This window comes from Schistocerca gregaria, chromosome 7, assembly GCF_023897955.1.
Source record: "Schistocerca gregaria isolate iqSchGreg1 chromosome 7, iqSchGreg1.2, whole genome shotgun sequence".
NCBI classification, from domain to species: domain Eukaryota; kingdom Metazoa; phylum Arthropoda; class Insecta; order Orthoptera; family Acrididae; genus Schistocerca; species Schistocerca gregaria.
In genome coordinates, this window is record NC_064926.1 from 330,917,510 (window position 1) to 330,941,570 (window position 24,061).

At 44.4% G+C, this 24,061-nt stretch overlaps 1 protein-coding gene across 5 annotated transcripts in view; it reads left to right on the top strand.

Annotated features, from left to right (window-relative positions):
- LOC126281513 (protein kinase C and casein kinase substrate in neurons protein 1) overlaps positions 1-24,061 on the top strand; it is a 525,973-nt gene that overhangs the window by 221,710 nt on the left and 280,202 nt on the right. For 2 of the 5 annotated variants that reach the window (XM_049980537.1, XM_049980546.1), the window contains exon 1: positions 15,609-15,938. The exons of 1 other annotated variant lie outside the window; for it this stretch is intronic. In XM_049980537.1, coding sequence (XP_049836494.1) covers positions 15,855-15,938 — 84 coding nt within the window. In that variant the 5' untranslated portion in view covers positions 15,609-15,854. Of the gene's footprint in view, positions 1-15,607; positions 15,939-24,061 lie in introns of those variants that run through there. 2 more of the 5 variants (XM_049980551.1, XM_049980543.1) reach the window with 2 other exon arrangements.

Below are 24,061 nucleotides of genomic sequence, written 5' to 3' on the forward strand. Positions count from 1 at the left end.
GGCGTATGGACTGCTTTCAGAAATTCAGATCTCCTGAATCCGGTAGGAAACAACACACGTTTCTAATGACGTCACTTCTGCGTTGAATAATGATACAGATTGCTCTGCAGCAAGACCTATAAAGTTGCTGAGAAGTCATCTTTGAGGTTAGAGAACGTAAGTTTTAAAATAAAGTTCAGAATTTGTAAATTCAGTTACTACTTTCCGTAAATAATCATTGTGATTACTGAGAATGAGAACACATTAGCTTCGTTTATTCGTCTGTCTGCGTTAATAGAAATTAGACGCTTTCGGGAAAGTGAAATCCGGAGGCAAAATTTTGGAAACGTAATTATTAGTCCATGAAGCACAGGTGGACGTAAACAGGGCAGACAGAAGGAGAATAGCTTTTGCAGTGCGATGTTACAGAACAATGATGAAAGCTAGATGAATAGATCGAATAACTGATGTAGTGCTGAATGGAATCGCAGAGGAAAGAGCATTATGACACAGCTTGACTAAAAGAAGGGTCAAGAAATAATTAGGCAATGGAGAGAAATGTGGGAAGTTTAAATCGTAGACGGAGACCTAGACAGAAAGGAATGATACACTGGGTGGTTATATTGAAGTCCAGCTACTCACAGACGTCCAGCGTGGATTGTAATTATCGTATGGCAGCCAAACTTCGTAGGTACACTAATGTGGGACCGATTTAAGCTGAAAAAAAATAGTTTTACATTTGGCCAGCAGGTGCAAATCTGGCGCTGTCAAGCACCTCATCGACGTCTCCGACGCTCATTTCGAACAAATTGTGAAAGCGGCGATTAATAATAAAATAAACATTACGTCTCTCTTTCTCTTGCTCAATCTTTTCTACCTACGTCCCGTTCCAAATTCATTATATGTGGAAACATTTCTATACGTCTTTCTTGCCTTACAGCGCCAGATTTGCACCTGGCGCACAAAATTGGAAAGAATGTTTTCCAGCGTAAATCGGTTCCGCTAGAACATTAGAATATCTACAAAGTTTCATTGTCGCAGGATAATTACAGGCCACACTGGATCTCTGTGACTAGCTGCATTTTACTTACAACCACCCAGTAGGCTGCAGTAGCTGCGGCCGACCAGGGTGGCCGAGCGGTTCTAGGCGCTACAGTCTGGAACTGCGCGACCGCTACGGTCGCAGGTTCGAATCCTGCCTCGGGCATTGATGTGTGTGATGTCCTTGGGTTAGTTAAGTTTAAGTAGTTCTAAGTTATAGGAGACTGATGACCTCTGATGTTAAGTCTCATATTGCTCAGAGCCATAGCCAGTAGGTGCGCAGACACAAGACTTGGGCAAAATAGACTAGCGAGGAAAGCTGCATCATACCGTATTCGGACTGAAGACGACGACGACGACGACGACAACAACAACAACAACAACAATACACACACCGGTACGTAGTTGTAAACATGGGGCATGGTAGTTACACGAGCATTACAGCATAAGTACAAATAGGAAGACAGTCGAGGACGTCGGAAAACGAGAAGAGTCAGTAATGAGAACAGCTGTTGTTTTTTCCAGTCTCAAGTTTACTGCAATTTATATGTCTGTTACACTACACAAGATTGGCTTTATTGACAAAGCATCATGAGTGGTGCTTGTGTAATTATTGCATAGATAATACACTGCTCTGCAAAACGTAATAACGAAATAGATAATGTAACATAACATATCAATAACTCTGTGGAAATGTGTAAAAATGCGGGACCAAGTTGCCAGAGGTCTCCCAGTCGTGCACAGAAAACTGGAAGTCAGATGGCGTGAGGTCAGTTTGAGTAAAGCGCCAAATAGGGTTGTCCGTGTGACACGAGGCAGTTCAGCGAACGGATAAACGCAATGTGTGTCAGCGAGCGGATACGGTGCACTGTGGTGGTGGCCTTCATTACAACTTTATTCAAAGACAATACAGTATTTGGACGATTTCATTATGGAAAGAATCACTGCGAAGCTGGAAGAAGGGCCAAGTGCGACGTGTGTAGTTGGGAATTGCTCCCAGGATTATATCACATGAACGGCGTGCGTTAAGAATAACAGGTACTGCTTCCCGAAGGATAATTGGTGATCGACCACGGTCATCTGCAGCAGCAGGTGACCCCTCCATTGTGCAACAGGCAAGAAGGAATCCACGTCAAACAGCGAGTTTCCATTGCAGCTGCATTAACAAGACTGCAAGAGACCCATTCTCATGCTCCATAGTGGCGTGGTGAATACATGGGGGTGGTGTCTCTACCCGACGACCTGCACATTGCGTTCCGTTGACACACTAACATTGGCGGCACGAAACTTTCTGGCAGATTAAAACTGCGTGCCGGCCCGAGACTCGAACTCGGGACCTTTGCCTTTCGCGGGCATGTGCTCTACCATCTGAGCTACCCCAGTACGACTCACGCCCCGTCTTCACAGCTCTGTTTCCGCCAGTGTGATGACGGGGCGTGAGACGTGTTTGGATAGCTCAGATGGTAGAGCACTTGCCCGCGAAAGGCAAAGGCCCGAGTTCGAATCTCGGTCCGGCACGCAGTTTTAATCTGCCAGGAAGTTACATAGCTGCACACACTCCGCTGCAGAGTGAAAATCTCATTATTGGCGGACTAACGAGGACTGAGGTCGCATGCTCTTCTCGGATGAGAGCAGATTCATTCAGAGTAGTGATTCTGGACGCACCCTCTGATAGCGGGCGTTTGGTGCACGCACTACACCCAGAAGCACTGTCGTATATGATCGTTTTCGTGGTCCAAGTGTTATGCTGCGGTAGGCGTAATATTGCTTGGGCATACTGACTTTCAGATCTTTGAATACGCTACGCTGACCGGTCAACGTTACTGTCACGTCGCACTCCTGCCCCACGTGTGTCTTCGGGGGAGCATTTGGTCATGACTACATTTTTATGGATTGTGCGCGACCGCATCGGACAGCGCAGGTGGAGAAGCTCTGGAACTGGAGGTTTTTCGGTGTATGAATTGACCTGTACGTTTCCCCCAACTTAAATCCCATCATTGAGCACGTGTGGTATACATTCAATTGTCAACCACGCTGGTGGATGAAGGTAAGATCTCCTTACCAACTTTGTGGCTAGCCAGAGTGCACGTTGAAAAACATGTTCGTGGTGATTACGTGTCTTACTGAAAACCATGTCCCACCTTTTGCAATATCCAGGGGACAATCACAAATCAAAGTAAGTTCAAATGACATTTCTGTTTGTCTCACTGCGTATTTCTTTCTGTTATCTCCTCTAGTATGCCGCAACACTGTTTGCTACAGTCACGTTCAGAAAAAAACAGAACACCTTGAACAACTAGAGATGACGTCCACATTCACACGACATATACATTGGTATGTTCTGCAGAAATGATTAGCATTTCTGGCACGTCGGTTCAGCATGTATGCTCCTGCCTAGTAGGCAGGGGGTCGTCCGTGGGCCCTGATAATTTGTTCCAGGCGTGATGGCGTCGGCGCGAATGGCGTCCTGCAGTACAGCCATCCATGTTCCAAAGTTGATCAGTGGCAGTTGGCAGTGGGTCACAGCGCTGCACCCGTCGTTTCACCATACCCCACACATTTTCGATTGGCGACAAATCTGGTGATCTGGCGGGCCAGGCCAAAGGCTGACATCCTCTGACATCAAGAAAGCATGTGTTTGTGCAGCAACATGTGGTCGTACATTGTCTTGCTGAGAAATTTCGATGGGGTGTTGTGCAGAAAGAATACGGCTACGGGTCGCAGGATGTCATTCAGTAGGTGCCACCGGTCTCAGTGCACTGGACAAGCACCAACTTTGATTTGTGGTTGTACCGAATAGCAGCCCACATTATAAGGCATTGATTTAGCGCTGTATGACGTGTGCGAATGCAGTCACTGTGATGCTGCTCCCTGTCTTGCGGTGAATCAAAATGCGGCCGTCATTGTCAAACTAACGGAACTGGATTCGTTCGAAACACTATCTGATGTCATTCCTGTCCCTAGTGACGTCGTTCCATAGATTGTTGCCGTCTAGAACCAAAGGTAGGCAGAAAAGTGGAAGATGCTTACCTAACCTATGCCGTAATAAACGGCGACGGACTTCCACCTCTGGTAGTGTTATTCTGTTGCACCGTTCCACTGTTGAGCGAGAGCCAAGAGGACGCAGATCTGTCCCGCAATGCCATTCATGTGAGGTGTCGATTTTTTCGGGGGTGGTATGGGTGGTGCGACGTGACCAATCTCGTCGTGTTGTATGGCCTTCCGTAAACCATTCTTCACATACCTGTTGCACTGCCAAAACACTTCGTCCGACACGAGTAGAAATTTCCCAGATGGATGCATCACATTCTCTCATGCGAACAATGCGCCCCCATTCAAACTCACTGATGTGACGGTACGGTTCTCGCAAACGTCTGCGATGCGTCCTGCACACTGATCCCTTACCTTCGGTTTATAGCGACAGCGAGAGGCGAAGGCAAATTTTACCGGTAGGTGGTGTTGCGCCGCAGTATTGATGTTGACCTCGAACCCGCGGGCCGACATGGTTCAAATGCTAATCATTTCTGCATGACATACTAATTTGTTAGTCCTATGAATGTGAATGTCCTATCTCTAGTCGGTCAAGGTGTTGAGGAAAAAAAAACTGGAGTTTATGTATGGTCCAAGTTTCTGCGAGGTATGTTACTTGGCAGTAACACATCATACGAAAGTTACCTTCGACCATAGATTCTGAACAGAACACCAATGTACGTTTTTACATTTTGATTCTTAATGAATCAGAGAATTTTTACCCTTCAATGTGATGTATACGTTACTTAAGACGTTTATTAGTCCTTTTTGCGTAATTTCAAGACAGCAGATCTACCAGCAGCTTTATCGTCCGTCCAAACCAACTTATTATGTGAGAATAACTGTGTTTATTTTGAGGAAAAAAGGGTTTCGGTATGCTATTGCCCATAAGTGTCTTCTTCGGCAAACTGTTCAAAAGAAATATTTTATAGCGGTACGAACACTAAATCACAAAGTGGAATGCAATCAATCTGGCTTCCGCCGCGCTAATTACGTTACTAAAGTCTGCTGCAAAATGTCGTGACTCACTATGGAGGAGGAAAATAGCGGAGAAGTAATTGAATCGGGAGTTGGTGCGTTAAATGTGCAGAAGCAGGTCGGCGCAGGTGAAGTTTCTCGGGCTAAGCAATTAGTGCGCGGTGAGGCGAGGAGAGGCTGCGGAAGTTGGGAGAGACGGGTGGTCCGGCCGGATATTAAGTTGTCCGCCGCGTGTATTTGCCGGCGCTACGACCCACCTGTGGAAACACGCCTGGCGCAGTTGTCGTACCGGGGCCGTTTTTACGCGATGCGGGGAGAAGGCAACGAGCGAGAACTCGTAGCTGTCCTGTAAACTGGCCCGTAAACAAACCACATGTACATGCGGAAGATGTCATCAGAGTTCGACGAGGCATTGCTTTTAATGGATTTCGATTTCAGTTGAGCGATTGTGTACAGGCATGTACGGACTAATAGAGAGATAAATGTTAAGCAACAAACCGGTAATGAATCACTCCAAAATGTTAAGTAATTTGGAAAAGCAATGTACCTTCAGTATTCGGTCACTTTCCCTTGGATAGTAACTACATTCCTCCATACGAATGAAAGGTGAGAGTCTTTCCATTTTGGGAGCCACTAATCAACAATGGCGGATTATTAGTGCAAATAATTCATATGTTACATCCTTGTCCAACTGAATCAACGTTATATCTTTAAAGATCTTAACCTCTGCGTTTACTGTACCCCTGCCTTATCCACTGTAACGAATTCAGGGGGAGGCGTACACGCTTTTGCCATTGTAAGAAGAAACATGCTATCTAAGTTTTGCACTTTTACCTTTATATACTTTCCCAACCAGATCCAGCCGGCCGGTGTGGCCGAGCGGTTCTAGGCGCTACAGTCTGGAACCGCGTGACCGCTACGGTCGCAGGTTCGAATCCTGCCTCGGGCATGTATGTGTGTGATGTCCTTAGGTTAGTTAGGTTTAAGTAGTTCTAAGTTCTAGGGGACTGATGACCTCAGAAGTTAAGTCCCATAGTGCTCAGAACTATTTGAACCAGATCCATTGTGGACGGAAAATTACTTACAGTACGGGTACCATATTTATAAGAGTAATGTTCAGACTGTGTGCTGCAGGATTTGCGTTGTTAGTAGTGATCGTGTCATGACTTGCCGTTAGGTTTCGGTACACCTACCGGTACCGTAGGATTGAAACACAAGCATTAGGCCAATCAAATTAGACATTAAAATCGCAAAACAAGATGTAGTTCAAATCGAGGAAGCAATTGTATTACTCCTTGACCGAAAGAAGTGATGGGGAAGTGAGTGCCACTTGTCTCTGAAAGTAAACGTTTCAAGCCCAACCCGAAGAGAAGCAGCAAGTCCACATACTGTCCAACCACGATCACGTTCTTGTAGAATGTGCTTTCATGGAGTGCGGTACGCATCATGTCGCCGTCGGCGTCTTCTGTTATCTTAGTTTCAGTGCCGCGAGGCCCAACGCAGAGCGCAGCTGGTCAATAGGGCGTCTCTTCTTGGAGTCGCTGGCTAACAGTTTCTCCTGGGGCATTTTGAAGAGTCAAACACAATCTCGTTGCAAGAAAGGGCTGCAATCGTTTTGGAGTTTTAACAGGCAGTTCATCAAATACCACTGATACGTTCCTGCCAAAGTTGTTTAATGTGTAGGTGATGTACGTTGCAACGATTGCCCTAATATAATCGTTTCGGCGCTAGGTAGCCTTGTGGACTACAAATGTTGTGGCCTCGAGAGATGTTTTGGGAAAGTGGAGTAAAGGCGGCGTAGAAAATTGATTTCAACTCGTTACGCATCCCCTGTTTGTTGAACAATACAGTGGATAAGAGGCCAGTTGGAATTTAAAAATGCCCAATCACTTAACTGTCCAAATGCTTAGTGAACAACATTCTTTCAAAGAAGTTGGATGCACGTCAACGCACTTTCAGTAGGTGTTTGTCGCTACCAAGTTACCACTTCACGTTTGTTTTACAATTTATCTTCCCAATCAAGCATCCCGTTATTTTTCTGACCCCTTCAATGGGTTTTCTGGAGGTAGGTGGCAATTTATTTCAGCATCTCACACGATTCCACAGCTGATGGATAGTATTTTGTCTTTGGATGGAAATGGAGGATGGTAATACATGTAATTCATGCAAAAATACAGTCTTATATTTTGAACATGATGCTACGCATTTTCCTTTCATTGAATCCCCACAGTCAGTTATTAATAATGTTTATGATTAATTCTTCAAAAATTCAGTTTTCTAACATTTTGTGTTTATGCGATTTCAGGAGAACTGCTACGCTTGGAAACTTAATTTTTTTTTGCTTAAATTAAAGCCAATAAAATTTACTAAAATTTCAATTCTCATGACTTTTCTTGCAGGATGAGCGGTTATGCCGATTTTCAGACCAAAACATGAGCAAAACTTAAAAGTTTCATTTTCGGTAAAAAGAAAAAGAAGTGAATATTTGAAATTTCGTTTCTCAGAAACATTGGCCGTATAGACGTGCGGTTTGACTTAAATTGCCACATATTTAAAATACCTTAAAATGGTAATAAAGACAAACATTGGAAAACGCATAATTTGTATATGAAGGCAACAACTGAAAAACGTCAAAAAATTACGCAGTTTTTCCACTATTATTCAGGGAGCATAGGTTTCTCGAGGCTGCAGACTTCGATTTGCCTTACCGAAACTGATCCTAATAACACATCAGTTTTTGTGATTTTTAGTATTTTTGTGTATGTTTTGACTGGCCCAATCAGTGTGCGTTGTAAATTGCAGTTAGTCAACTTGGATCTGGCCAAGGCGGCAGGGCTGTACCCGTAATGTTGTTTTATCAAAACAGCAGCACTCGTGCTGCTGCTCTCCGCGAATATCGTCGCACTAAAGAAATACGGAGTGGTCCTCTTTATCACCGTGGTTGAAGAAAATGATTCGGAAGGTCGAATTAACTGGCGATTTGGGAATTGTTCTTGGGAGTGGGCAATGGCCAGTTGTGCCACAAATAGTTGAACGTTCTGTTGCTATGGCTGATATTTCCGGTCGAAGTGTATTATCTTCAAGCAGTGAAGGAACTGTGTCAAGACAGCTGAACATTGCATGGTCCACCGTCCGAAAAGTGTCGCGAACAGTTATGAAATGTTATCCGAACTAACTTCACATTACTCATCAACCTTTGCCACGTGTCATTTGTAACTGGAACGTAAACATGGTATGCATTTAACAAATATTAATCCTTCATGTGGAAATTAAAATGTGTTTCTTTCATGGTTGATTCGTTGTTTCTCTTCACCGTGTCCTTAGAAATTTTTCCTCATAGTTTCATTGCCCTGCGATTTCTAGTTTTTCATGAGGCTTGTCCCAAGCAGCGAAATATTAATTATAACCATCCCGCAGATTAAATAATTCTCTATTCGTAGTGTTAACAAAAGCAATAATTTAATAACATAAAGTTCCATTCAGCCTGCGTACCAGTACAGGTTTATGCATTTCATTAAGCGTAATCAGCTCTTTATTGGAAGTGTAGACTTCGCCGATGTATGCAACTACTAAGTAATTTTCTGGCAGTCTAGTTCCATCTGGCCGTGTTTCATTCACAGTGTTCAGGTGAGGCGTGCACGGATAGCCTAACAGTAAAGGAGACCGCTCGCGAAATGCGGCAAGTCCGCGTTTTTCGTCCCAGCCGGCACAATTTTTCGTATGTCACTGATGGGTAGTACACCTATACCTGAAACAATTGAAGCAAAGTTATTTGCATTCACACAATTTAATTCGAAGTAGCTAAGGTGAATTTGAATGCCATAAGACGACGGCATGGAGTTCATCTAGACGCTGCTACGCATCTACGCTGTTCCCTCTAGAAATTTTGACCAACAATAATTTTTTTCGTGATTTCCGTCTGATGTAACATTACTGGTATCCGCTGTAAAATAGGGTAGTCTGAGGTAAATGAATGCACTAGATATAAATTATATCCGTGAACGGTGGGAAAGAATAACTTACTACTAAGTAACTGGAGTACTGTGAATACTGTGAAAGATATGAGACAGACAGAGAGAGAGAGAGAGAGAGAGAGAGAGAGAAAGAGAGAGAGAGAGAGAGAGAGAGAGAGAGAGAGAGAGAGAGAGAGAGAGAGGTGTTATGTTTCAATGGTTGCCATGTTCAGTCGCAGTCTGGAATTAAGTTACAAACGATTGTAAAGTTTGTGCAAGTTGATAAATTAGAAGGACAATACGAACGAAGATGTAATAGTCCTTGTGTATCATGAGAAATCACGTCCGTATCCAGTCGTGTAATTAAGAGAGAACACATTCCACTTTGGATTTAACAGCGACGGCGGACCGCCGCGGACGCATTGGCAACGATTTGTCCGAATTGAAAACTAAATCGATAGCGCTCTCCGTTGGGAAATAGAGGAAATGGCCTCGTTTGGTGATTGCGGAACTTGGCTAACCGGTACAGCGCCGCTGAGAGATTGACGAAACTTTGCAGCGAACTACTAACGGACGAGGCTGTTGCATAGATTAACCCTGCGAGGAAACATTTACGTCTTCGATAGCTGTAATACACTGTGTAGCGCTTTCGGTCATCGCTGTAACTTTGCCGATGGTCACGTATATATCGGCGTTCGTAACAAGAGGTGGTGCAGTGCTATTTAACGCAATAATCACTTGGAATCCCCCTCCTACTTTCCATCCATGCCTGACCCTACTGAATCTTTGTGTTGTTGTTATTGTTATGCGAACAGTATATCGCGGCATTCGAGAACTTCGACTGACCGAAGGGAGAGGAGCGGTGCGCGGAATAAGCCACGCCCCCCTCTCAAACGTCCGCGTTCTGTGCTTCCACGAAGGCAGAACTGACACAACTGTCATAAGGATGGCTGATTCCCTTCGTTGTGGTGAGAGTCGCATTCAGATACCCTTATGCACCAGGAATAGCCTCTTAACGCATTTCAGAATAAGAAATAGGAAGCAATCCACAACACATAAGAAATTGGAGTTCACAAAGCATTTGGTAATGACTACAGTGCAGTTGTTTGCTGCGATTGGCAGTGGTAGTTCAGACGCGACCTCTGTCTTACGCAACCGTAGTTCAAAACACTCCCCACATAAAACTGCCACGACATAGTGTCCGCATAATATGGTCTTCAGTCGGAAGACGCAGCCCTCAACCCTAGTCTAGTATGTGCAAGCTCTTCATATCCATCCGCATGAATATCCATTTGAACCTGCTTCCTGTATTCATGCATTCGTCTCCCTTCGTAGCTTTTATCCCCACAGTTACTCTATTGCCAAATGAAGGAAACATCCCATCAACAGATCGCTTATTTTATTCAAGTTGTGTCATAAATTTCTGTTCCCCGATTTGGATTAAGCACTTCTATATTATTCATTCGACCTATCATTCAATTTTTAACATTTTTGTGGAGCACCATGATTTAAAAACTTCTATTATATATTGTGGGCAACGGCCTTGCCGCAGTGGATACACCGGTTCCCGTCAGATCACCGATGTTAAGCGCTGTCTGGTGTGGCTGGCACTTGGGTCGGTGACCATCCGGACCGCCGTTTTTCGGGGTGCACTCAGCCTCGTGATGCCAATTGAGGAGCTACTCGACCGAATAGTAGCGTCTCCGGTCACAGAAAACCATCGTAACGACCGGGAGAGCGGTATGCTGACCACACGCCCATCCTATCCGCATCCTCCACTGATGTTTACACGGCGGTCGAATGGTCCCGATGGGCCACTTTTGGCCTGAAGACGGAGTGCGTATTATATATTGTCCATGTTTGACTTACGTTCAAGGCTACACTGCAGACATGTCTCCAGAAATGGGTTTTCTTGCTATTGCCAGCATTAATTTTATGTTCTGTCTAGTTTGGCCAACATCAGTTATTTTGCAAATAAATACGAAAGTTCAGCTACTACTTTCAGTGTATCAGTACTTAATCTAATTCCTACAGTATGGTCGGATTTAATTCTACTATATTCCATTACCATTATTTTGTTTCTGTTTATAACCGTCTTCCATTTTTACCGTTCGCTCAGTTAACGGAAAATTAACGTCGGGGACAGACTACAACCCTGTCTCTCCGTTCACAGCTACTGCCTTTGTTTGCAACATCCTCCTGAGTAGGTCCACCTTGGATATTCGAATGGAGGAATATTTTATCTATGGAATATTTTACCCAAGAGGATGCCATCATCACTAAGCTATACAGTAGAGATGCATGCCCTCCGAAAAAATAACGACCTCTGTTTTTACTCTTGCTTTCAGCTATTTGCTGTACCAACACTGCAAGATCAGACAGTTGTCCCAGCAATTACTGAAAACGCTGCTGCCTCTCTTCAAAAACTACAGGTTAGTCTGGGCTCTCCGCCGATACAACCTCCATTGTGGTTTCACGTACGGTACGACTATGTGTATCATTGAGACACGCAAGTCACCCTACGTCGGCAAGATCCATGGTTCATGGGAAGCGTTGGGGCGGGTCGGATAGTAATGAGAATATAGTCCCAACTGAAAATTTGTGCAAGACCGGAACTCGAACCCGGATATCTGGAAGATCCTCTTAATTACTGGGCTGTCTATCAAGCCTTCAGGCCTGATTGAAACTTCCATTATCGCTGACACTTCCTTCTCTAAGTTCTGAACACTACAGAGTTTGTCCCACGGGATATGTGGTAACAGTACTATTGGGAGAACAGATTTATTGGACACCTATGGCTTGCCCTCTTGGATACATCATTCATATTAATAAAATCAGTGTCACGGCATGTTCAAAATAATTGACGGGAAGCCCTCTAGTAAAACGGAAGTGATATCTGGTGTTCCCCAAGGAAGTGTTACGGACCCTTTGCTGTTCCTAATCTGTATTAACGTTTTAGGAGACAATATGAGCAGCCCTTGAGATTGATTGCCTCCAAAAGTGGCAATTGACTCTAAGCAGTGTCACGCACTTCACCAAAAGGAAGCGATTAAATATCGGTTACACGATAAAACATAGAAAATTTATTGCCCATCAATTCAACTAAATTCCAAAGGATTATAATTACGAACTGCTAAAACTTGAACGATCACATAGAAAATGTCGCGGGGAATGCGAACCAAAGGCTGCGTGTTATTGGCAGAACACTTAAAAAATGCAACAGGTCTGGTAAAGAGACTGTCTATACTACATTTGTCCGTCCTCTTTTGGAGTATTGTTGCGCGGTGTGTGGTCCTTACCAGACAGGATTGGCGGAGAACATCGAAATGTTTCCAAGTCTGGCAGCTGTTTTGTATTATTGCAGAAAAGAGAAGAGTGTTACGGATATGATGCGCGAGTTGGGGTAGCATTCATTAAAACAAAGGTGTTTCTCGTTGTGGCGAGATCTTTCCTCCGAATGCGAAAATATTTTGGCAACACTCATCTACGTAGAGAGAAATTATGATCGTAATAAAATAAGAGAAATCAGACCTCGCACGGAAAGGTTTAATTGCTCCTTTTTCCCACGTGCTATTTGTGAGTCGAACGTTAGGAAGCGTTCTGAAATTGGTTCGATGAACCCTCCGGTATCACGTAAGTGTGAATTACAAAATAGTGATGTAAATGTACTATGAAGCTGTAATATCGGAATAAAAAGTTTTCGGACCCATATCCGAATAACATTTCATTTTTTGCCTGTGAGGTGTGTGTCTGGAAGATAATCCGTACAATTTTGTACATGCTATATATTACAGTCCTCCGCAAATTCTGCTAAACTAAGATATCTCATAATAACCCAATAGGAAGCATCCTCGTTGTAGCCTAACAGAAAACCAGTCGTAAAACTGAACAATTACCACTATGTTTGACCTCGTTTAAAAATGACGTCATCAGAAGAATCGCCGTGACGTAACTGACACTTCCATAATGTTCGTTGTAAAACGATCCTTAGGTCTTGACAACAAGTGGACGAGGCTGTTTTTTATTTCAGTGGATATTTTATCGGTTGTCTAAGAGCGTGTTCACAGTCGCTTAGATTTTTTGCTTAAGTTGCCCCAAAACGAAGTAATTGCGATGCGACACATTTAGTGATGCGAAGCGACACGAAACGTCTCCATTTCTGAAATGAGATGTTGGCAGAAAATTTGGTAACGACTTGCGGTGAAATTCATGCACTATATATATGACAGTTCGGCGACCGTAGGTTGCAGCTGATAGTACGTACGTATCCCGTCGGTTATTCGGGACATCCATGTTGCTCGCGACGAATCTCTTTCCGGAACGCTGCCCACCTTAGTCATTTTCGGAAGAAATTTCTGCCTTTAGGTTATTTTCCCATTGTTTAATTCGTGACCAAAATAAATTTTTCAACTACTTCTACAGACTGGTGTCCAGTTGTAAGTGGTTGTTGTTGGCCTTAGTATTTCTGTTTTGCTGGTATTCATTTCAAAGCCAATCTTTGCAGACTTACATTTTAGTTCAGGGATCATCCTCTGTAGCTTTTTTCAAATCTTAACTTACACGAGTCATTGAGTTTTAATCGTCTGTTATTCCAGTCTAGTGATTTGAATTCATCTTGCAAAGCAAGGTGAACAGTTTCACAGAGATGCTCTCATCTTGGCGAACTCCTTTGCTGATTGGGGTCGTACTGATACTGTCGTCATCCACTGTGATTGCCTTTGTTGCCGGCTCACAGACGTATCTCAAGAGCTTTAACCTCGAATTTATTCTGCCAATTTCTTGGGCTTCATGGTGCCCCAAATCTCAACGGAGTAGAAATCTCTTCGATCATATATTAGGGCCAGATGAATCCTGTTGTTACACTCAGTTGATTTCTCAAGCAGAAGGTGAGTAGTGTGGATGTGATTCACACTCGCAAAACCTTTCTGAAATCCCTTTTGCTGAACAGGTTAATGGAAATTCAGATCTCTTGCGAGCCGGTTTAATATAATTTTAATCAGGAGTTTGTAAAGATGTGATAACAAAGTAACTGGATGATATTCCTCAAACTTTTCCTACCTCCCCCCCTTTTTTTTAATTTTTTTAAAGAGTAAGTAGTACAACGTCAGCATTAATGGACTTGATGATGAATATCCCACACCTTCGAGCATGTTACTACCACCTCCTTCTAGCATTTAACTTATCATATTCTCCCCAGAGGTCTAGTTAAAACAACTAAGAAACAGGAATGGCCCTGGGGAAGATAAGGTAACGAAGGAAATGCTGGCAGAAAAAATACATAATTTCATGTCGAAATTTTTAAAACAATGCTGCCACAGCCTTAACTCCAAAAGCTAATCGAGCAAAGTAGTAGATTGATCAGGCAGTGCATTGATTTCAGAAAGAGCTGGTTCGAATCGCGGTCTGTCAATTTTGGTTTAAGTTTTCCATTGTTTTCCTGAATTACTTGCCCGCTTCTCGTGGTCGTGCGGTAGCGTTCTCGCTTCCCACGCCCGGGTGGGTCAGGGATTTTCTATGCCTCGTGATGGCTGGGTGTTGTGTGATGTCCTTAGGTTAGTTAGGTTTAAGTAGTTCTAAGTTCTAGGGGACTGATGACCATAGATGTTAAGTCCCATAATGCTCAGAGCCATTTGAACCTGAATTACTTGAGAGGAATCATTCCCCATTATATTACGTACTTCCACAACCGAGGTCGCAAAAGCACCGAAGATTGGTGGCAGTAGACTCGGAAGTAGCCGGTACGAAACTTGGTAGTGGAAGAAATGTTCAGAATATTCGTTAACTCCCGATCAACAAACTTTGCGCCAATCTTGTGGATTAAATTCCGAACCCCTACATAGTGGCCCATGGAATGAGGGCACCTGATACTGTTGATAGTGATCCGTCCGTCGAATGGTGAAGTCCCCTGTGGCCCCCACGTTGCTGTTCCAGAGATTAGGCTATGTGCCGGCGCTGGGTTTCATCCTCCCCTTTCACTCGTCGCGATAAAACATACGGTAGATCACACTACACAGGCATTCATTACAGTTACCTACACTCAACTGATTCACACACGACGGAGAAGGGAGTCGACGTTCTCGGAGGAAGAAAACGCTTCCCAATCAAGCAGTTCAACCAGCTTCTCGAGATCTGTCACCAACAGTGCAGTAGACTCTTTCTTTTGCCTAAAACAAGGCTATTCATGTCCAGCGTAGACTGTACTCCATTTTAAGTGTTTCCAATATAGACACGGCTCTGAAACCGTCATTCACAAACCAGTTTTTTTTATGGTCTGTACTCCTAGATCGTCTTCGTACCCGTATTTTTGTGATTGGTCGAGCGAAGTGGCGCTGTGAGTAGGTCGTTCGCGGGAAGTCGTGATCCAATTCATGTGTAACCTCCCCACTGCATACAGTTTGTTTCCCCTCCCACTTCTGATACACCCTAGACTACCTGTACTGGTTACTCTCTTTGCGCATGAGCCTGCGAACTGATGCGAGAAACGACGAACCTGCACATTCCTATCATAGGCCGTGAATCGCTGCTTTGGAGATGAGGATCGCGCAGGCGCGGTGGGTCCTAGTATCTTTTCGTGGCGGTGAGCCTTGTCAGCCTGCCAACCAGGTGACCTCTGCGTGCGGTGCGGCCAGTAGCCCAGAGGGAGGCGTTACTGCTGGGTGCCGCTACTGCTCCGAGCCGCGAGTGCCGGGAAATGTGACGAATAGATCGAGCGCTTCAACGTAGGCGCCCGACGCGTATTTGTGAAGTGAAACAGGGACTCTTTTGGTGTTGGGTGCCGTTTCTGTGGATCATTGTGTTGTGTCATTGACTTAATGGTGCGAACGGAGTGACGGGTTCCACAGGGGAGTTGGAGGGATTGTGTAAGGACAAGCCATGCCGCGATTTGGAGCCGGTGAAGCCAACCCTAGGATATCGGGCGGCGTGTCCTGCTGCTCGGTGCGTCGTTCGCAGCCATCAGTATGTACGACGCGGCGTGGTTCGTGCTGCAAGCACCGTCCCACATCCGTAGCTAACACTGACGTAATTTTACGGCTTTGGTGATCACGTACCTGTGTTTCGCCTCGCATATGTATGCCACTAATTTCGTTTCCTGCTTTCTTTCTAAACGCTTTAAATGTCGAAGCTATGGCAAATGTTTCTCTTCCTGTATTGCACCGCTATTTAGTACACGGTGTACTGTGCGGATATACTGGGTTAGATGTCTATGTAATGTTAGTGAAGTCATCATAGACGTGTGCAAGGGTGCGGCAATAGGGGGCACGTACCCCTCTCGGAATCTGGGGGTTTAGACTACATTACAAAATTCTCACTTGTTGCTACCTGTGATAGTCTGCTATTGAATCAGATCACGAATTTTGTGTTTCCCACCGCGATGAGGTATTTTGTTTACACTTTGAGGAATATTAATTTAGTAGTTTTTTTCATCCAGCAGTAGTTTCTCAATAATATTGAATTTTTTTCCCTTAGTTCACGTTTTTAATTTTCGACAAATTCCAAACATTATCGGTGTACTCATATTTTTTTCTTGTTAGTGACGTGTTGAATATCATGGATTTAATCACCGTAAAAAGTAATTTCAGATGTTTGAATCAGAATTGTGATATTCTTCATATTAATCATATAGTAGTACGTAGTCTGCATATGCCAGTGAAATATGCTTACCGTTTTAGTATTAAAGTAATGTACCTAAGGAACTTTGAAGTACGGTATGTTGTACCCAAATCCTGTCAAATTGAGTTTTTGAAACGCACCGAATCGGTGATATCAGAAACTAAAAAATTTAAAAATCTGTATAGTCTTCGATATATTAATGCAGACGCGTAAATAAAGCAAAACTTTACTTCTTTAGCTGTTCAGCACAGGCTTCCAGTATGTAGAGCCAATGAGGCAAAACGAACCCTGAACCTATGCTGTAATGCCACACTCGTAGGTTTTTTTCTGACAAGTACTCTCATACTGTTTACAATGACAGCGGGCAGCGGGAAGGCACGCATTCCAGCGCTGAACCGGCAAGCAACAAAAGTGAAAGATTTTCAACAGATGTGTGTCCTCGGCGGCAATCACATGTTATTTGGATTCCTTGTGTCACCATTGAGCCCCCTGCACAAATAACAGGTATGAAGGAAATGTATTAGGATGAGACAGAACAGATTAACACATAATTACAGTATTTTGGCAATTAATACAGAAATAGCAAATTTGGTCACAATCTGATAAAATCATTGCTGTGTATTTATGAATGTCTGTTTACACTCCTGGAAATTGAAATAAGAACACCGTGAATTCATTGTCCCAGGAAGGGGAAACTTTATTGACACATTCCTGGGGTCAGATACATCACATGATCACACTGACAGAACCACAGGCACATAGACACAGGCAACAGAGCATGCACAATGTCGGCACTAGTACAGTGTATATCCACCTTTCGCAGCAATGCAGGCTGCTATTCTCCGATGGAGACGATCGTAGAGATGCTGGATGTAGTCCTGTGGAACGGCTTGCCATGCCATTTCCACCTGGCGCCGCAATTGGACCAGCGTTCGTGCTGGACGTGCAGACCGCGTGAGACGACGCTTCATCCAGTCCCAAACATGCTCAATGGCGGACAGATCCGGAAATCTTGCTGGCCAGGGTAGTTGACTTACACCTTCCAGAGCACGTTGGGTGGCACGGGATACATGCGGACGTGCATTGTCCTGTTGGAACAGCAAGTTCCCTTGCCGGTCTAGGAATGGTAGAACGATGGGTTCGATGACGGTTTGGATGTACCGTGCACTATTCAGTGTCCCCTCGACGATCACCAGGGGTGTACGGCCAGTGTAGGAGATCGCTCCCCACACCATGATGGCGGGTGTTAGCCATGTGTGCCTCGGTCGTATGCAGACCTGATTGTGGCGCTCACCTGCACGGCGCCAAACACGCATACGACCATCATTGGCACCAAGGCAGAAGCGACTCTCATCGCTGAAGGCGACACGTCTCCATTCGTCCCTCCATTCACGCCTGTCGAAACACCACTGGAGGCGGGCTGCACGATGTTGGGGCGTGAGCGGAAGACGGCCTAACGGTGTGCAGGATCGTAGCCCAGCTTCATGGAGACGGTTGCGAATGGTCCTCGCCGATACCCCAGGAGCAACAGTGTCCCTAATTTGCTGGGAAGTGGCGGTGCGGTCCCCTACGGCACTGCGTAGGATCCTACGGTCTTGGCGTGCATCCGTGCGTCGCTGCGGTCCGGTGCCAGGTCGACGGGCACGTGCACCTTCCGCCGACCACTGGCGACTACATCGATGTACTGTGGAGACCTCACGCCCCACGTGTTGAGCAATTCGGCGGTACGTCCACCCGGCCTCCCGCAAGCCCACTATACGCCCTCGCTCAAAGTCCGTCAACTGCACATACGGTTCACGTCCACGCTGTCGCGGCATGCTACCAGTGTTAAAGACTGCGATGGAGCTCCGTATGCCACGGCAAACTGGCTGACACTGACGGCGGCGGTGCACAAATGCTGCGCAGCTAGCGCCATTCGACGGCCAACACCGCGGTTCCTGGTGTGTCCGCTGTGCCGTGCGTGTGATCATTGCTTGTACAGCCCTCTCGCAGTGTCCGGAGCAAGTATGGTGGGTCTGACACACCGGTGTCAATGTGTTCTTTTTTCCATTTCCAGGAGTGTATATCTGTAGTATAAGTCGATCTGGGTCGACGAGGAAGGAGTGCAATGTGTTAAATATTAAAATACCATTTGATAAAAACAGCAAAGAGACTGAAGAGGGTAACTGATGTTTCAGAGGCATTATTTGTATTGACCATGATGGAACATAATGGGGCATATATAATGAATAATTATTGCGGTCTGCAACTGAGCGCGCGATGCATAAGTATTGTTGGCGTCATCATGTCGTAGTGTCTGTCACTTGTCGCTCTCTTTTCTAACGAGATGATTCATCTAATGCTGAATATCTCCTCTCGTAGGTGCTTCTCTGTATTTTTCGATATCATCTGAAATAACTTACTTCGGACAAGCGTCAGCTATTCTGTTGTCTTGTCATTCGTAAGTGCTTGTGACGAACAGATTGCTGTGTCTTGTCCCCTTCTGGTCAAATATATATGTCACTATCAAGAAGACTGGATCGTTTGAGTGCCCCTTTCTCAGGTTTTTAAGAGCGATGGTTGCATATTTAAAAACGGAAGTAATACTGATAAGTTTTTTCTGGTAATAAAAGGGCACATTTTGTAGCTACCAAAAACTGCCCGCCCAACTGTACACTGTGCAGAGAACAGACGCTTGGAGGTGTACGTAGCGACTCGCAGAAAAGCAGCTAGAACCACCGCTATTTCGAGTGTGTTCTGGTGCCAGCAGCAGTTCGCGTGGGCGGCCGGTGGGTTCTGGCTTTGCACATGCGAAGACGGAACTCCAGGCGGGTCTGAATTAGTTGGGTGTTCCCCACACCGACGTGCTTGTTTCGTGGCTAAAATTTGCCGCCGCGTCATTAGAGCTAGAGGATTTTCCCGACTTAGCACATAATGCAAATGTATTCCATTCAGCCGATCGTAATGGTTAGTTTTTCAACAAGGAAGGACTGACACACTATTAAATTTAGTAAGAGAGGTAGTCACAAAGACATTGGCTTATTGGGCAGGAATGAAAACGAGCTACAGAAGGCACTTCAGCGAATGAACCAGATTTTTGTAGAGAAGTGCGATATGAGGATCAACAGGAGCTAAATAGAAATAATTAATTGCGCAAGAGGTGAAAATCGGAACGCAATGGTGCACATTGTAAGCGAAAAGGTGTCCCATACCTCGGAAGTTGTCGCACATAGGTTTCCAGAAGTACAAATTATGTGAAAGCTAGAATAGCGTACGCAAAAGAGTTTCTTATCCAGAAATGAAAAATACTGACTTTGTCTCCTTCACTGCCAGCAAACGATTCTTAACGAGCTTCGTTGGAACCATCAGAAAAATAAAGCGAGACTCAAATGTGATTTTGGAAGGTAACACAATTGGAAGTTGGCAGTGTTGAATTGTTAATTTGTTTGCTGGCAACGTCTCGTTTCTCTCAAAATGTAAAAAAAAAGCATGTTCAGTTGCGAGTTGCGCAATTTTTAGTTGGATAAGTGCGTGCTTCCCCGAGGAAAACCACTTCACTTGGCTATGCAAATTGCATACGACCTGCTTCATATTGAGTATATCATTCCTATTTTTCTTGAATTTCTCTTAAGCCGTTCAGTAACAAGCTAAATTTGTTTCACGAAAAATAAGAAAACTTTCTAAATGTTCCCGTTTTCTAAAGTCATCGAAAGAAGGAAATGCCATTTGTTCTTTAGATGTTTTAAAACTGAATTGTTGCCTACTTGACTTTAACGTATCAGTTGCTAGAAGATGATTTATGGATTTAACTTCCACACAGCAGACTAGACGGAATGTCTGTCATGTAGAAACCGAGCGAGGTGGAGCAGCGCTTAGCGCGCTGGGCTCGCACTCGGGAGAACGGCAGTTCAAATCCCCGTCCAGGCAACCAGATATTGGTGTTTTATGGTTTCCCTAAATCGCCCTACGCAAATGTCGGAACTGAAAAGGGCACGGCCGATTTCCTTCCCCACCCTTTCGTAATCAGAACTTGTACTCCATCAATAACGACCGCACTGTCGATGCGACCTTAAACTCTACTACTCCTTCCCTTTTTGTGCTATATATAATTATGCCGATGGATGTGTCAGAGTTTCACTGTGGCTTCCAGCGCCACGTGGTGCGCCTTTCTATATGGAATCTGTTTAGTCCAAATTGGACATAACTGTTGTTCTCTTGAGTTTAGGGAACAGTTCCTGCATACTCAACAATAGAGTGCGACTGATAGCTTAATTTAGTTGCATCATGATGACTGTGGTGAATAATGAAAAGATAACTAGTTCACTATCAAATTGCGATGTGAGACTAGAATATGTGAAATAGTTTTTTAACTGAATTCTTTCGTCAGTATCGCTTGAGAAAGAATATCTACTCTTGATGAATAGGCGCACTGTCAGAGGCAAACGGCGTCACGTTGGCAAAAAATATGCGCTGCCTGACAGTCATCCGCAGTCCGTGCGGAGCTATTGGATTTAACCCACAAAAGGAACGGAGGTGATTTATCCGCCCCTACTGCTACCGCGGGGTTTTTATCGCGCCGTATCTTTGTGTTGAAGGGGAGGGAAGGGAGATGCTCGTGGTATCATACCAACCCTCAGAACCTGCTTGCGCTGTAGACTGCAGCGACAGTTCCTTCTGCAACATGCACATCGCAAAACAGGACAGAAAATGTCAAAACTCTAGTAGGGGATGCTCTCAATTAATGGCATGGTGCGTCTTTAGGTGATCTTACCGTTGTTAGAGACAGCATATTGCTTTCGTTTTGGCTATTTCGTTCTCTCCTCTCTCTCTCTCTCTCTCTCTCTCTCTCTCTCTCTCTCTCTCTCTCTCTCTCTCTCTCTCTCTCTCTCTCTCTCTCGGATATGATAAATCGAAGTCAATCTTTACGCAGCTGCTTTAGTGACTGTTTTGGCAGAAAAGTTGTTTTTCGACGAATGCAGTAGGGGTGGGGGTGGGGGGTGGGGTGGGGGGGGGGGAGAGCAGTGCGTAGCCTAAATAGACGCTGTAAATATACTTTAAAAATTGCAACAAGAATGTTATAACAGTAGACTCAATTTAAGCAACTGATCCCTTTTTATTTCATTGTTCCACATGAAAAGTAGAGTAACTTACTATCAATTTGCTGAAATTTGCTCCTGCTTTGACACAAAGTTTATGAAAAATGGCATTCAACATAGTGCAAAGTAGAACATTATACGTTGAATGTCTAATTAGTATTCTTGCAGTAGTTCTTCCAAATGTCAGCTACTGTGAACACGAAAAACTGTACAGATGGTCCATAACTGTCGATGAATTACCAGGATACTACATCCATTGTTAGCGTTCGAAACCAGCATGGAAATTTAATATCTTTCTAATTCTATCCTTGAACATAATAGATTTATAAACATTAAAAATTTGTATGATCTTACTTGTTAGTTGTACCCTCGCCAGTATTAAATTTTATCAAATTCGCTAACTATTCTCCTACCGAGTACGGCACGTATGACTGAATTCGTACAACTGAAAACCCAGGAAACAATCTCGCTCCTATATCTTCCAATGCCATGTGGGGATAGTGCGACTAATAACCATATAAATCGTCATCATAATAATCATTAGTAGCATTAGCAGCAATCAAGGGTGCTATATTTAAGTGTACTCTGTTGAGAAGAAGCGGATTGACATTTTAGCTGCATTAAGAACCACATTTCCGAGCGTTGGTTATTAACGTAAACTATTCGTGAATAATATAGTAAGCCACTACAGCGTAGAGTAAGAGATCTCTCACCTGATTGAGAGAGAGAGTCCACTATCCTTGGTCATATACAATAAGACAGTGCGAAAGTTGGACCAGAAATTTTTCATACAAATGTAACTCCAGTTAAGAAAGACACATATTAATCAAATCAAGACTTTGCAGGGATAAGTGTGACAGACGCTTCCTCCAGTCACCAAGCCGGAGAAGTAAACATGCGAGAGTATACAACTATAGCGAATGTAACTGCAGTGTTGGCTAAGAAGCGTCAGCGAAAGGACTCCAGATGTAATTGCTGGAAGGCTGAATGGTTACCGGGTGAGCGGCGTTGCGTGAGCGGTCACGGAGAACGGGTTATAATCGCGAACGAAGGCTTACAGAAAAAAAATTGTAAGTTTTGTGCCCACTAGTTACATTTTACGCCATGGAAATGTTCCAGATACTTTCTTAAGAAAGTGTTCAGGAAATTGTCTCTCAGTAGCTTTCCTCCCAACATATTGATGCGATCTCCAATGTGTACAAGGATGTTATTATGTTTATCCCTTGCAACATAGTGTTGAAATCAGATAACCGTGAATGGATATCTAATGAAAGAGGCGAGAGCCTGAAACTCATTGCCGACGCGTCCCCTGGTCTTGTGAGGCTCTGTATAGTCCAGAACTTAACGGCCTGACCCTATTGTCGTCACATGCTTTCACTCATTGTCTGTGAGAGCTGGCGCAATAGGGCTATTCAACAGGCGTACTACATTGCCCACAGTTACGTAATTACATTGCCCACAGTTACGTAATTATGATACCAAGCAGGAAGAGGTCGTCACCGTTAATAGGTTAACAAGAAGCCACATCGGACACCCAACAAAACTAAGCAAATGCTGAATGATACCTTCTCGGGATTGAGTACGTTTCCACTCAAAGAGGACGCCTTGAATTTCTAGTGGAATGCGTAGGGTAACGACAAACAAGGAACAAAAACATAAGTCCAGAAAAGTGTTACTCATTTCTCCTTCCAGATAGTTTAAAGTTCATTGACTAATGAAGCTGGTAAATAAGTTTATAAATGCATTATAAAAAAAAACGCCAATGAACTAAGAAACTTAATATTGGCCCGGATAGACGAGCGTGTTAAAGCTTCGTTTCCGGGACTGGGAGGTGTGCTGGCCCCGGACCGAATCCGCCCGTCGGAATTAAGAGGGTCAGTGTGCTATCGAGCCTGGCTGTGGTTTTAAGGCGTTTTCCCACACTCCCCTAGATGAATACCAGGCTGGTATCCAAGTCCTGTCTCGCGTAGACGAATCGCAAACATTTGGAAAGCTTTCGCTCAATTTCACTTGACGCAGCCAGTTGGCATTCCGTCCCGGGGAAACGGGGAGGGGTGGGGGGGGGGGGGGGGTGTAATGGGGTGTCGACAGGAAGAGCGCCCGCCTACCCCTTAAAGTAAAAAATGCCGATCGTGAACCGATTTAGGACAAAGGCACAAGGAAACGGAGAAAATACTAAGTAGCTTGAATCCTGCCCCACGCTGCATTAATATGTTGATTGTATGTACTATTGTCTGAAGGTTTGCTTAGTGTATTATCACGGTTCAACCTATGTTTTAAGAAGGTAGTGTCGTGATATACCGCCAAGACTTGCTGATTATATTTTTCTATCGAACAGGCAGTTTCGGTCCACCAATCAACATGGTGTTCCTGTGTACCAACGGAAAGAACTTG